General features: G+C 36.9%; 2 protein-coding genes across 2 annotated transcripts; both read right to left on the reverse strand.

The window, feature by feature from the left end:
• Positions 1-8,917: 8,917 nt before the first annotated feature.
• Positions 8,918-9,642, reverse strand: LOC129626815 (histone H2B type 1-C/E/F/G/I-like). The gene is made up of 2 exons (XM_055546331.1): positions 9,580-9,642; positions 8,918-9,331 (listed from the first exon to the last, which is right to left on the reverse strand). Exons 1-2 carry the CDS (start codon positions 9,640-9,642, stop codon positions 8,918-8,920), a joined length of 477 nt encoding a protein of 158 aa, XP_055402306.1.
• A 3,966-nt stretch (positions 9,643-13,608) lies between these two features.
• LOC129642157 (putative olfactory receptor 14L1) lies at positions 13,609-14,547 on the reverse strand. The gene has a single exon (XM_055566714.1). It carries the CDS (start codon positions 14,545-14,547, stop codon positions 13,609-13,611), a length of 939 nt encoding a protein of 312 aa, XP_055422689.1.
• Between the last annotated feature and the right edge of the window lie 523 nt (positions 14,548-15,070).

Genomic DNA, 15,070 nt, shown 5'->3' on the forward strand with positions numbered 1-15,070 from the left:
ACTCCAGGGAACATTAATCAATAAGAGCTCATCAAAAGCCTCCATACCTACACTGAAACCAAGCACCACTCAAGAGCCAACAAGTTCCAGAGCAAGACATACCACACAAATTCTCCAGCAACACAGAAACATAGCCCTGAGCTTCAACATACAGGCTGCCCAAAGTCACACCAAATTCACTGACATCTCAAAATGCACTACTGGACACTTCATTGCACTCCAGAGAGAAGAAATGCAGCTCAACCCACCAGAATACCGACACAAGCTTCCCTAACCAGGAAACCTTGACAAGCCACTCGTCCAACCCCACCCACAGTGAGGGACCTCCACAATAAAGAGGAACCACAAACTGCCAGAATACAGAAAGGCCACCCCAAACAGAGCAATATAAACAAGATGAAAAGGCAGAAAAATACTCAGCAGGTAAAAGAACAAGATAAATGCCCACCAAACCAAACAAAAGAGGAAGAGATAGGGAATCTACCTGATAAAGAATTCAGAATAATGATAGTAAAAATGATCCAAAATCTTGAAAACAAAATGGAGTTACAGATAAATAGCCTGGAGACAAGGATTGAGAAGATGCAAGAAAAGTTTAACAAGGATCTAGAAGAAATAAAAAGAGTTAGTCAATAATGAATAATTCAATAAATGAAATCAAAACACTCTGGAGGGAACTGACAGTAGAATAACGGAGGCAGAAGACAGGATAAGTGAGGTAGAAGATAGAATGGTGGAAATAAATGAAGCAGAGAGGAAAAAAGAATTAAAAGAAATGAGGACAACCTCAGAGACCTCTGGGACAAAGTTAAACGCCCCAACATTATAATCATAGGAGTCCCAGAAGAAGACAAAAAGAAAGACCATGAGAAAACACTTGAGGAGATAATAGTTGAAAACTTCCCTAAAATGGAGAAGGAAATAGCTACCCAAGTTCAAGAAACCCAGAGAGTCCCAAACAGGATAAACCCAAGGTGAAACACCCCAAGACACATATTAATCAAATTAACAAAGATCAAACACAAAGAACAAACATTAAAAACAGCAAGGGAAAAACAATAAATAACACACCAGGGGATTTCCATAAGGATACCAGCTAATATTTCAATAGAAACTGTTCAGGCCAAAGGGAATAGAAGGACATAAAGTGATGAAAGGAAAAAACCTAAACCCAGATTACTGTACCCAGCAAGTATCTCATTCAAATATGAAGGAGAAATCAAAAGCTTTACAGAAAAGCAAAAGCTTAGAGAATTCAGCACCACCAAACCAGCCCTTCAACAAATGCTAAAGGATCTTCTCTAGACAGGAGACACAGAAAGGGTGTATAAAGTCGAACCCAAAACAACAAAGTAAATGGCAATGGGATCATGCTTATCAATAATTATCTTAAATGTAAGTGGGTTGACTGCCCCAACCAAAAGACAAAGACTGGCTGAATGGACGCAAAAACAAGACCCTTATATATGTTGTCTACAAGAGACCCACCTCAAAACAAGGGACACATACAGACTGACAGTGAAGGGCTGGAAAAAGATATTTCATGCAAATAGAGATCAAAAGAAAGCAGGAGTAGTAATACTCATATAAGATAAAATAGACTTTAAAACAAAGGCTGTGAAAAGAGACAAAGAAGGACACTACATAATGATCAAAGGATCAATCCAAGAAGTTATAACAATTATAAATATGTATGCACCCAACATAGGAGCACTGCAATATGTAAGGCAAATCCTAACCTGTATAAAAAGGGAAATTAACAATAATACAATAATAGTGGGAGATTTTAATACTCCACTCACACCTATGGATAGATCAACCTAACAGAAAATCAACAGGGAAACACAAACTATAAATGATACAATAGACCAGATAGACTTATTGATATCTATAGGGCATTTCACCCCCAAACAATGAAATTCACCTTTTTCTCAAGTGCACGTGGAACCTTCTCCAGGATCGATCACATCCTGGGCCATAAATATAACCTTGGTAAATTCAAAAAAATTGAAATCATTCCAAGCATCTTTTCTGACCACAATGCAGTAAGATTAGATGTCAATTACAGGAGAAAAACTATTAAAAATTCCAACATATGAAGGCTGAACAACACGCTGCCAAATAACCAACAAATCACAGAAGAAATCAAAAAAGAAATCAAAATATGCATAGAAATGAATGAAAATGAAAACACAACAACCCAAAACCAATGGGACATGGTAAAAGCAGTGCTAAGGGGACGTTTCATAGCAATAGAGGCTTACCTCAAGAAAAAAGAAAAAAGTCAAATAAATAAGCTAACTCTACACCTAAAGCAACTAGAAAAGGAAGAAATGAAGAACCCCAGGGTTAGTAGAAGGAAAGAAATCTCAAAAATTAGGGCAGAAATAATTGCAAAAGAATCAAAAGGGACCATAGCAAAAATCAACAAAGTTGAAAGCTGGTTCTTTGAGAAGATAAATACAATTGACAAACCATTAGCCAGACTCATCAAGAAATAAAGGTAGAACAATCAAATCAACAAAATTAGAAATGAAAATGGAGACATCACAACAGACAACACAGAAATACAAAGGATCATAAGAGACTACTATCAGCAATTATATGCCAATAAAATGGACAATTTGGAAGAAATGGACAAATTCTTAGAAAAGTATAACTTTCCAAAACTGAACCAGGAATAAATAGAAAATCTTAACAGGCCCATCGCAAGCATGGAAATTGAAACTGTAATCAGAAATCTTCCAGCAAACAAAAGCCCAGGACCAGACGTCTTCACAGCTGAATTCTACCAAAAATTTAGAGATGAGCTAACACCTATCCTACTCAAAGTCTTCCAGAAAATTGCAGAGGAAGGTAAACTTCCAAACTCATTCTATGAGGCAACCATCACCCTAATACCAAAGCCAGACAAAGATGCCACAAAAAAAGAAAACTACAGGCCAATATCTCTAACGAACATAGATGCAAAAATCCTCAACAAAATTCTAGCAAACAGAATCCAACAACATATTAAAAGGATCATACATCATGACCAAGTGGGCTTTATCCCAGGGATGCAAGGATTCTTCAATATCTGCAAATCAATCAACATAATACACCACATTAACAAATTGAAAAACAAAAACCATATGATTATCTCAATAGATGTAGAGAAAGCATTTGACAAAATTCAACATCCATTTATGAGAAAAACCCTCCAGAAAGCAGTCATAGAAGGAACATACCTCAACCTAATAAAAGCTATATATGACAAACCCACACCAAACATTATCCTCAATGGTGAAAAATTGAAAGCATTTCCCCTAAAGTCAGGAACAAGACAAGGGTGCCCACTCTCACCACTACTGTTCAACATAGTTTTGGAAGTTTTGGCTACAGCAATCAGAGAAGAAAATGAAATAAAAGGAATCCAAATTGGAAAAGAAGTAAAACTCTCACTGTTTGCAGATGACATGATCCTGTACTTAGACAACCCTAAAGACTCCACCAGAAAATTACTGCTGCTGCTAAGTTGCTTCAGTTGTGTCCGACTCTGTGCAACCCCATGGATGGCAGCCCACCAGGCTCCCCTGTCCCTGGGATTCTCCAGGCAAGAACACTGGAGTGGGTTGCCATTTTCTTCTCCAATGCATGAAAGTGAAAAGTGAAAGTGAAGTTGCTCAGTCATGTCCAACCCTCAGCGATCCCATGGACTGCAGCCTTCCAGGCTCCCCCGTCCATGGGATTTTCCAGGCAAGAGTACTGGAGTGGGGTGCCATTGCCTTCTCCAGCTAATATGGAATATAGTAAAACTGCAGGATATAAAATGAACACACAGAAACCCCTTGCATTCCTATACACTAACAATGTGAAAACAGAGCAATTAAGGAAACAATTTCTTTCACCATTGCAACAAAAAAATAAAATACTTAGGAATGTATCTACATAAAGAAACAAAAGACCCATGTATAGAAAAGGATAAAACACCGATGAAAGAAATCAAAGAGGACACAAATAGATGGAGAAATATACCATGTTCATGGATCAGAAGAGTCAATATAGTAAAAATGAGTATACTACCCAAAGTAATCTATAGATTCAATGCAATCCCTATCAAGCTACCAATGGTATTTTTCGAGAACTAGAACAAATAATTTCACAGTTTGTATGGAAATAAACAAAAACACTCGAATAGCCAAAGCATTCTTGAGAAAGAAGAATGGAACTGGAGGAATCAACCTGCCTGACTTCAGGCTCTACTACAAAGCTACAGTCATCAAGACAGTATGGTACTGCCACAAAGACAGAAATATAGATCTATGGGCCAAAATATAAATTCTAATTCTGGAAATAGAACTGGCATATGACCCAGTAATCCCACTGCTGGGCATACACACCGAGGAAACCAGAATTGAAAGAGACATGTGTACCCCAATGTTCATCGCAGCACTGTTTATAGTAGCCAGGACATGGAAGCTACCTAGATGTCCATCAATAGACAAATGGATAAGAAAGCTGTGGTACATACACACAATGGAATATTACTCAGCCATTAAAAAGAATACATTTGAATCAGTTCTAATGAGGTGGATGAAACTGGAGCCTATTATACAGAGTGAAGTAAGCCAGAAAGAAAAACACCAATACAGCATACTAATGCATATATATGGAATTTAGAAAGATGGTAATGATAACACTATATGTGAGACAGCAAAAGAGACACAGATGTATAGAACAGTCTTTTGGACTCTGTGGGAGAGGGCGAGAGTGGGATGATTTGGGAGAATGACATTGAAACATTTATATTATCATATGTGAAATGGATAGCCAGTTCAGGTTCAATGCATGAGATCGAGTGTTCAGGGCTGGTGTACTGGGATGACCCAGAGGGACGGGATGTGGAGGGAGGTGAGAGGGGGGTTCAAAAGGGGGAACACATGTACACCTGGGGTGGATTCATGTCAATGTATGGCAAAACCACTACAATATTGGAAAGTAATTAACCTCAACTTAAAATAAATAACTTTATATTAAAAAAAAAAAAAGGATAAGGGGGCATCAGAGTTTGAGATGGCTGGCATCACCAATGCAAAGGACATGAACCTGGGTAAACTTTGGGAATTGGTGGGCACAGGGAAGCCTGGCATGCTGCAGTCCCTAGGGTCACAAAGAGTTGTACACAACTGGGTGACTGAACAACAACAGCAACAAAAACACTAATTGCTCACACCAACTTAAGATATTGATTAAAAATGCAGTGGGAAAATAAACAAAAATTGTTTTTAAGAAAGTTAAGTCTAATTATAGTTATCTAAATCATGACATTAAGTTATACATGCAAGAATAATCAAACAGACAAAAGAAACAGATTAGGAAAGATAAATTTATTAAATTTCATGACTGCTTAAACTGATCTAAATTTATCAAAAATTAACCAGAAAGTATTATTTAAAAGAGTTATGAAAAAGAAGGCCACAAAATGTAGCCTTAACATATGTGTAACTGAGAAGTGAACATATATACAGCATATATAAAACATTTCTAAAAAATACAAGGCAAAGACTGACAATACAACTTCAGTTCAGTTCAGTCCACTCACTCAGTTGTGTCCGACTCTTTCTGACCCCATGAATTGCAGCACGCCAGGCCTCCCTGTCCATCACCATCTCCTGGAGTTCACGCAAACATATGTGCAAGTTGGTAATGCCATCCAGCCATCTCATTCTCTGTCGTCCCCTTCTCTTCTTGCCCCCAATCCCTCCCAGGATCAGAGTCTTCCAATGAGTCAACTCTTCACATGAGGTGGCCAAAGTACTGGAGTTTCAGCTTTAGCATCATTCTTTCCAAAGAACACCTAGGACTAATCTCCTTTAGAATGGACTGGTTGGATCTCCTTGCAGTCCAAGGGACTCTCAAGAGTCTTCTCCAACACCACAGTTCAAAAGCATCAATTCTTTAGTGCTCAGCTTTCTTCACAGTCCAACTCTCACATCCATACATGACCACTGGAAAAACCATAGCCTTGAGTAGACCGACCTTTGTTGGCAAAGTGTTGTCTCTGCTTTTGAATATGCTATCTAGGTTGGTCATAACTTTCCTTCCAAGGAGTAAGCATCTATTAATTTCATGGCTGCAGTCACCATCTGCACACTAAAAGGGTCAAATGATTTGAAGAATCATCTTACTAAAGAGAATAACCAAATGAATAATAACATGATACTTGGATCAGTGTTGTCATGGAAATATGAATTAAAACCCTGCAAGTGACAGCAACATTCTCATTTTGATGTAATAGATAAACATTTGATGTAATATATAACTAGTAAAACCAGTAAATTAACACAGGCTCATTTCCCACATGGACTTCCCCCATGGTTTAGCTGTGAAGAGTCGGCCTGCAAAGCAGGAGACATGGAAGATGCAGGTTCCATCCCTGAGTCAGGAAAATCTCCTGGAGAAGGAAATGGTAACCCATTCCAGTATTCTTGCTTAGGGAATCCCATGGACAGTGAGCCTGCTGAGCTACAGTCCATAAGGTCACAAAGAGTAGGACACGACTGAAGTGACTTAGCATGCACGCATTTCCTATTTACTCATTAAATGTTCCTTTAAGATTAGGTTATGATAACTATATTTTATATTAATTTTAAGAAAAGGGAAACTGAAAGTGATCTCCCTACCTCCCTCTCCTTCTTTCCCCTCTCTTTTCTCGGTCCCTCTCATATATATATTTTTTGTTTGCTTATACTGTTATCTTTTTTCTTTATATATATATATATATATATATATATATTTGATCGAAGTATACTTGACTTATGGTGTTTCAGGTGCACATCAAGGTGATTCAGTCATACGTGTACCTATATATTATCTTTGAGATTATTTCCCATTATAGATTATTACAAGATTTTGACTATAGTTCCCTGTGCTATACAGTAAACCTTTGTTGCTTGTTGCATATCTATTTTTTTAAAATTAGAAATCTAGCATTATATTTATACTAAGCCAAACAATTGAAATCAAAATGCCATAAATTTTTTAGGCAAAAATTCATGTTTTATAAAATATATATACTGTCATCAATATAAGAAAGAATTAAATATGGATGCTGTTGCTGCTGCTGCTGCTAGGTTGCTTCAGGCGTATCCAACTCTGTGCAACTCCGTAGACAGCAGCTCACCAGGCTCCACCATCCCTGGGATTCTTTAGGCAAGAATACTGGAGTAGGTTGCCATTTCCTTCTCCAATGCATGAAAGTGAAAAGTCAAAGTGAAGTCCCTCAGTTGTATCTGACTCTTAGCGACCCCATGGACTGCAGCCTACCAGGCTCCTCCATCCATGGGATTTCCCAGGCAAAAGTACTGGAGTGGGATGTCATTGCCTTCTCCAAAATATGGATATGTCTAGGAGATAGACATATAAAATATATAAATATATTAAATATCAAATATTGTTGAAATTTTGAAATCTCCAAAATACTGTATAAGACATGAGAACTACTAAACTTTCTCCACCCTTAAAAAAAAATAAAGAAATATATAAGAGTGACAACACAAGGATGTTTATTATGATAGAGGTGCTATTCTTCTATGAAGACGACCTTAATTTTACACCTAGACTAAATACTGTAACCTTATTTTAATTTATGTAGTACTATGCATATATACTGTTCATGGGGCTCTCAAGGCAAGCCACCTGACCTGCCTCTTGAGAAACCTATATGCAGGTCAGGAAGCAACAGTTAAACTGGATATGGAACAACAGACTGGTTCCAAATAGGAAAAGGAGTACATCAAGGCTGTATATTGTCATCCTGCTTATTTAACTTATATGCAGAGTACATCATGAGAAACCTTGGGCTGGAGGAAGTACAAGCTGGAATCAAGATTGCCAGGAGAAATATCAATAACCTCAGATATGCAGATGACGCCACCCTTATGGCAGAAAGTGAAGAGGAACTAAAAACCTCTTGATAAGAGTGAAAGAGGAGAGTGAAAAAGTTGGCTTAAAGCTCAACATTCAGAAAACGAAGACCATGGCATCTGGTCCCATCACTTCATGGGAAATAGATGGGGAAACAGTGGAAACAGTATCAGACTTTATTTTTGGGGGCTCCAAAATCACTGGAGATGGTGACTGCAGCCATGAAATTAAAAGATGCTTACTCCTTGGAAGAAAAGTTATGACCAACCTAGATAGCATATTCAAAAGCAGAGACATTACTTTGCCAACAAAGGTCCATCTAGTCAAGGCTAGGGTTTTTCCAGTGGTCATGTATGTATGTGAGAGTTGGACTTTGAAGAAAGCTGAGCATCAAGGAATTCATGCTTTTGAACTGTGGTGTTGGAGAAGACTCTTGAGAGTCCCTTGGACTGCAAGGAGATCCAACCAGTCCATTCTGAAGGAGATCAGCTCTGGGATTTCTTTGGAAGGAATGATGCTAAAGCTGAAACCCCAATACTTTGGCCACCTCATGCGAAGAGTTGACTCATTGGAAAAGACCCTGATGCTGGGAGGGATCGGGGGCAGGAGGAGAAGGGGACAACAAGGGATGAGATGGCTGGATGGCAACACCTACTCGATGGACGTGAGTTTGAGTGAACTCCAGGAGATGGTGATGGACAGGGAGGCCTGGAGTGCTGCGATTCATGGGGTTGCAAAGAGTCGGACATGACTGAGCGACTGAACTGAACTGAACTGATGCATATATATGATCATACTTAACTACTAATAATACTACATTTTTAATAATCATTCCCTATACTTGATCTTCCTGAAAGTGAAAGTGAAAGTGAAGTCGCTCAGTCGTGTCCAACTCTTAGCGGCCCCATGGACTATAGCCCAACAGGCCCTCCGTCCATGGGATTTTCCAGGCAAGAATACTGGAGTAGGGTGTCATTGTCTTCTCCGTTAACAGCGGCAAGGCATGTTATATTTACTTGGAGCTGGTGTACTTGGTGACAACCTTAGTGCCCTTGGACATGGCATGCTTGACCAGCTCCCCAGGTAGCAACAAGCATACAGCGGTCTGGATCTCCCTGGATGTGGTAGTTGAATCCTTGTTGTAATGCGCCAAGCACGATGCCTCGCCAGCGATGCACTCAAAAATGTCGTTGACGAAGGAGTTCATGATTCCCATGGCCTTGGACGAGATGCTGGTGTCCGGATGCACTTGCTTCAGCACCTTGTACACATACATGGAATAGCTCTCCTGGTGGCTGCGCTTGCATTTCTTGCCATCCTTCTTTTGGGCCTTGGTCACAGCTTTTTTAGAGCCCTTTTTAGGGGCAGGAGCAGACAGCCGGTTCAGGCATGTGTATAATGACAACACCCAACAACACAGAAAGATCTTGCAAAAGTTTATTTAACTCTACATCCCATCAGTTTAACCTAGGACTTGAAAATTTATATGTATTAATTTTTATGTATTAAAATTCTTAAATCAATAAGTGGATGAAGTGTCATACACTCATTTTTTTTTTTACTGTTTTCATGTTTGTTTGATTTTGAAAGTAAAGTTTTTATAATTAAAATATCTTCCCTGCATCCAGGCAATGTAAAGTTTAATGTATTTGGGCTTAAATAAGTTTGATTTACTTTGATTTTACCATTACTATTATCACATATAAAACTTGATGTACCATGTTCTTTGATGTACATTCTCTGATCATGCTATATAATCTTCTCAGAGTGAAATCTTGGTTCCATTCATTAGTGTTTCTTACCAAAGAGATTGCCCAGCAGATGGCTAACAAGTTAACATCGAATAAAAATATATAGAGAGATCATGAAGATATATTTTCTTATTTGCCCCTTTTACTACCCTTTATCTCTCTCTATTTAGATTAAAACTACCCATGTGGATCTGAGGAAGATGTGCAGCTGAATGGCACTATATTCTATTCCCTGGAGAAGATAACCTATTGTACCACTGAAGCTATTGACAAAGATGAGAAAGTTTTCCTGGAGTCCTACAAGAAATAGGTTGCCAGACTAACATAGATTTCAAGATACAAAATGAAAATATGTAGCTATGAGAATCTATAAACTACAATAATCCAAGTTTTTTTTTAAGATTAATGTTCTTATAAACATGAAATAGGTGAATAAATTCAGTAAAAGTGTGTCTGGCAAGTTTGCTTATAGTAGAACCCTTCAGAGCATGACACCTTGTCAAGCCAATTGGCCTTATGACTCTGAATTTTTATCACTTATTTCTTAGGATAAAGAGCATATCATGAAATTAACAATGCTTTTTTTCCCCCTGCACTTATATTACTCAAATATGTAAACTGTATCACTTAATTCAAGCCAGATTATATCTCCTGATAATGGCTCTGTATTTCCATTTGAAACATAGTTGTAAACTAATTGTCAAATTGTTATCTCAGAAGGGGGCTTAACAGATACACTTGTTAGAGATCATATTAAATCTGTTGATTGCTCTGTGTAGTATTACCATTTTAACAAGACCTATTCCAATCCAAGAGCCTGGGATATCTTTTGGTTTCTTTGAGTCATTTTTTATTTTATTTAACATTTTATGGCAACCCACTGCAGTGTTCTTGCCTGGAGAATCCCAGGGATGGGGGAGCCTGGTGGGCTGCCATCTCTGGGGTCGCACAGAGTCGGACACGACTGAAGTAGCAGCAGCAGCAACTTCAGTGTATGTCTTCCACCTTCCTTACTAGGTTTATACCTAATTTGTTTTTGCTTTTTTTGACCCAATTTTAAATGGGATTAAAAAAAATTCTCTTTCTGATACTTCATTGTTAAAAAAATGCAACATATTTCTGTATATGACTCTTGTATCCAACACACACATATGCACATTTACTCACAAACACTTTTGATTATTTTAACCTAACTTTTTACAGCTAGTTATGAGAAAAGCTTTATGATTTATATAATTGTTAATGTTTTTGACAATATTATTATATATAAAGGCAACCCCTTACTGGATTGATACATAGAGCATTATGACACCATCATATGAAACATCAGTCTAGGTTGTAAATTTAGAGTAGCTCTGGGGAGGAAAACCTAAAGAAATCTGTCATACATCAGCAAATTATTACTGACAATATTGAAATACTTTGTTTATATTTCAATCTAACTCAGAATAATATGCATTGTAAAACATGAGTCAACATTTATACATGTATAACTCAATTCATATACACAACATTATGAGTTACATTCTAATGAAAATAATTAGCATTTATTTCTACATAATCAAATAAGTTCCAACAAAATAAGTATTTATTGAACTGTAATGTCCTGGGGTCTAGAAATGTGCTCCCTAATACAGCAGACACAACACACATGAGGTTACAAAACACTTAATATTGAATTGATCCAAATTGACAGGTACTATAAGTGTAAATACACACAGAATTTGAAAGGCTAAATATGAAAATACATACAATATTTAATATATAATTTTACATGCATTTTACACTGGAATGATAATATTTTACATATAGTTCTTTAAAATTAATTTAAAATGCTAAATTTACTTGTTTCTTTTTTCTAAGAGGCAGGAAGAAAATTTGAAATTACATATGCATTTTGTATTATGACCTGTTGGACAGCAGTGGCCGAAGCAGAAAGAAAGATAATGCTCTTATCTTTGAAAAGGCCACCATCAATTATTATATTTCATGCATAAATTTTTATAATACAATATTGAAAACATAATGTTGATTTTCTTCAACAAGTAATTTTAATAAAAATTATATTTTATTTCATAGCAAATACTCAATATACTTAATTTGTTAAAAGAGAAAACTATTTTTTAAAAGAATAAATTTATTTGACATAAACAAAAAAAAGAGATTTAAAAAAATGTAAATGGTTAAATGGATGCTGGCTTTGGGGAAAGATGTATATACAACATGAAATACAAACCCTTTTTCATATCTCAGTTCAGTTGACTAAGGTAAGCAAAATTCAGCTCTTTCTAGTAAATTTGAAGTAGAAAGAAATGTATTAAAAATATAAAGAGAGACTGTAAAAATGGGAGGAAAAGGATAAAATAAAGCTAATAAAAAAAGAAGAGAATGAGATAAGAATGGATGGAGAGAAAAGGGGAGCACAAATATAAATACTGAGTTTTAAGTTTAATATTTATATTTGTGCTCCCCTTTTCTTTTACACTGTTGGGAAAGAAAACTGGTACAGCCACTATGGAGATTACTTAAAAAACCAGTGAATAGAACTGCCATATGACCCAACAATCCCACTGCTATACATAGACCCTGAGGAAACCAAAACTGAAAGAGACATATGTACCCCAATGTTCATTGAAGTGCTATTTACAATAGCTAGGACATGGAAGCAACCTAGATGTCCATCAGGAGATGAATAGTTAAGGAAGTGTGATACATAGACAAAAATGGACTATTACTCAGCCACAAAAAAGAATGCATTTGAGTCAGTTCTAATGAGGTAAATGAACCTGGAGCCTATTTGTCAGAAAGAAAAAGACAAATGCTGTATATTAATTCATATATATGAAATTTAGAAAGACAGTACCGATGATCCTACATGCACGGCAGCAAAGGAGGCACAGACATAAAGAACTGACTTTTGGGCTCAGTGGGAGCAGGTGAGGGTGGAATCGTTTCAGAGAATAGCATTGAAACATGTGCATTACCATATGTGAACTAGATGACCACTGTGAGTTTGATGCATGAAGCAGGGAACACAAAGTCAATGCTCTGGGAAAATCCAGAGGGATAGGGTGGGGAGAAGGTGGGAGAAGGTTTCAGGATGGGAGGGACATGTATACCTGTAGATGATTCGTGTTATATATGGCAAAAATCATCATGATATTGTAATTATCCTCCAATTAAAATAAATAAATAAATGAATTACATATATATACCATAAGAAAAGGCATCTATGAAAATAGTAAATGATATTTAGAGAATTAAAAATATATAAGTTAAACAAAAATCGGATGATAAAATAAAACATAAACTTTCTCATGGCTGGCTGGAAAAAAAAATTAAACTATTTTTGCTAAAGTTTCATTTTAACCAGAAATGTGTGGTAAGTGATGCATAATTTGCTATTACAATCCATACAATTCTTCTTTGTGACTTATTCTTGATTATTGCCACTAAATAATTTTCTGTTTTTAATGAATATATTTTAAACAGAGTTTTTTTAAAAATTCTTTTTACTCTAAGTTTCTAACAGAAGAAAAAGCATTTTGATAAGAAAAATAAAATTACATTTCTTCATAATTTCTAGAATAAAATTGTAAAATACAATGCTAGGAAACAAAACATGGTGTGTAAATTTTGGAGAAATAATATAATCATGTAAAAAAATTATGATGATATTAACAAAAGAAATGAAACCATCAGAATAACCCAAACAGAATCTTTTGATATGAAATTAATGATGGAATACATTCAATACACATTGTGCTTCCTAGACAGTCCTCAGCTTCACAAAAAAATATAAAAATCATCGGATAGGAATTGATTGCAGAATATGTAAATTTGGTATAGCTAAAGCAGGAGAGATGGCAAATATGGTAATGTTAATAGATCTAGCTCTCAATAAATGATTTCACTTACCATAGAATTTAAAGTCAGCAGAGTACTTATATATTTAGTAACAATTTACCCCCAGTATTTTGCCTAAGGCTGCCTTCATATCCTTGTTCCTCAGACTATAGATGAGAGGGTTCAGGCTGGGAGGTAATACAGAGTATAATACAGACATGAAGAGATTCAGTGATGATGCAGACTTAGAATTAGTCCATAAATAATTGGCAGTACCAGAAAAGAGAAACAATATCACTACAGTGAGGTGTGGTGTACAGGTAGAAAAAGTTTTGAACCTGCCTTGTGCAGATGGGATCCTCAGGACAGCTGAAAAAATGAAAACATAAGAGGCAATCAGGAAAAGAAAGCATACAAAAGCAAAAGTACAGCTAGTAATGACAAATGCATATTCTAGAATTTGTTCTCCTGAACAAGCAAGTGTGAGCACAGAAGGAATATCACAGAAGAACTGATGTACTATGTAAGGTCCACAGAAAGGTACAGAGAATGTACCTGCAACATGAATGGATCCATAGACACACCCACTAGCCCACGATGCTATCACCATCTGCAGACAGGTGCCTCTATTCATGGTTATCTCATAGTACAGAGGATGGCAGATGGCAACATAGCGGTCATAGGACATCACTATAAGGAGGGCATACTCTGTGCCAGCCAAAAAAATGAAAAGAAAAATTTGTGAGGCACATCCCAGGAAAGAGATGGAATAGCTTTTGGTTAGAGAGTTTATGATGGATTTGGGCACAGTGACAGAGATGTAGCAGATATCAATCAAGGACAAATTCTTTAGGAAGAAATACATGGGCGACTGGAGACGCTGGTCAGTGGTGGTGAGAATAATAATGAGGAGGTTCCCCATCAGTGCTGTCAGGTAAATCAGGAAGAAGAATGGAACATACAGTCCTTGTAGCACCTGGTCATCAGTGAATCCCATGAGCAGAAATTCTGTTATGATGGTAGCGTTGGTTAATTTCTCAGTCATGCTGATTCTTATCTGTAAAAATAAAAACTATACTAGTAACTAGTTCATTCAAATATGGTAACATTCATCTTTACTTAACTTTTGATATGGTTTGATCCTGAGTGAGGCATAGCTCATCAGAATAACTCTGAAAATACATCATATAGATTTCCCTTCTTATAATATTAACAGGTAGAAATTAGATTTGGAGAAGGTAATGGCACCCCACTCCAGTACTCCTCCTGCAAAATCCCATTAATGGAGGAGCCCGGTAGGCTACAGTCCATGGGTTCGCTGAGAGTCAGACACAACTGAAAGACTTCACATTCACTTTTCACTTTCATGCACTGGAGCAGGAAATGGAAACCCACTCCAGTGTTCTTGTCTGGAAAATCCCATGGATGGAGGAGCCTGGTGGGCTGCCGTCTATGGGGTTGCACAGAGTCGGACACGACTGAAGTGACTTAGCAGCGGCAGCAGCAGAAATAAGATTGATATTAAGCAGAGCTTAGAAGAGGCAGAAAGTGAAATGAAATGCTGTTGT

This window comes from Bubalus kerabau, chromosome 1 (genome assembly GCF_029407905.1).
Source record: "Bubalus kerabau isolate K-KA32 ecotype Philippines breed swamp buffalo chromosome 1, PCC_UOA_SB_1v2, whole genome shotgun sequence".
NCBI lineage: Eukaryota > Metazoa > Chordata > Mammalia > Artiodactyla > Bovidae > Bubalus > Bubalus kerabau.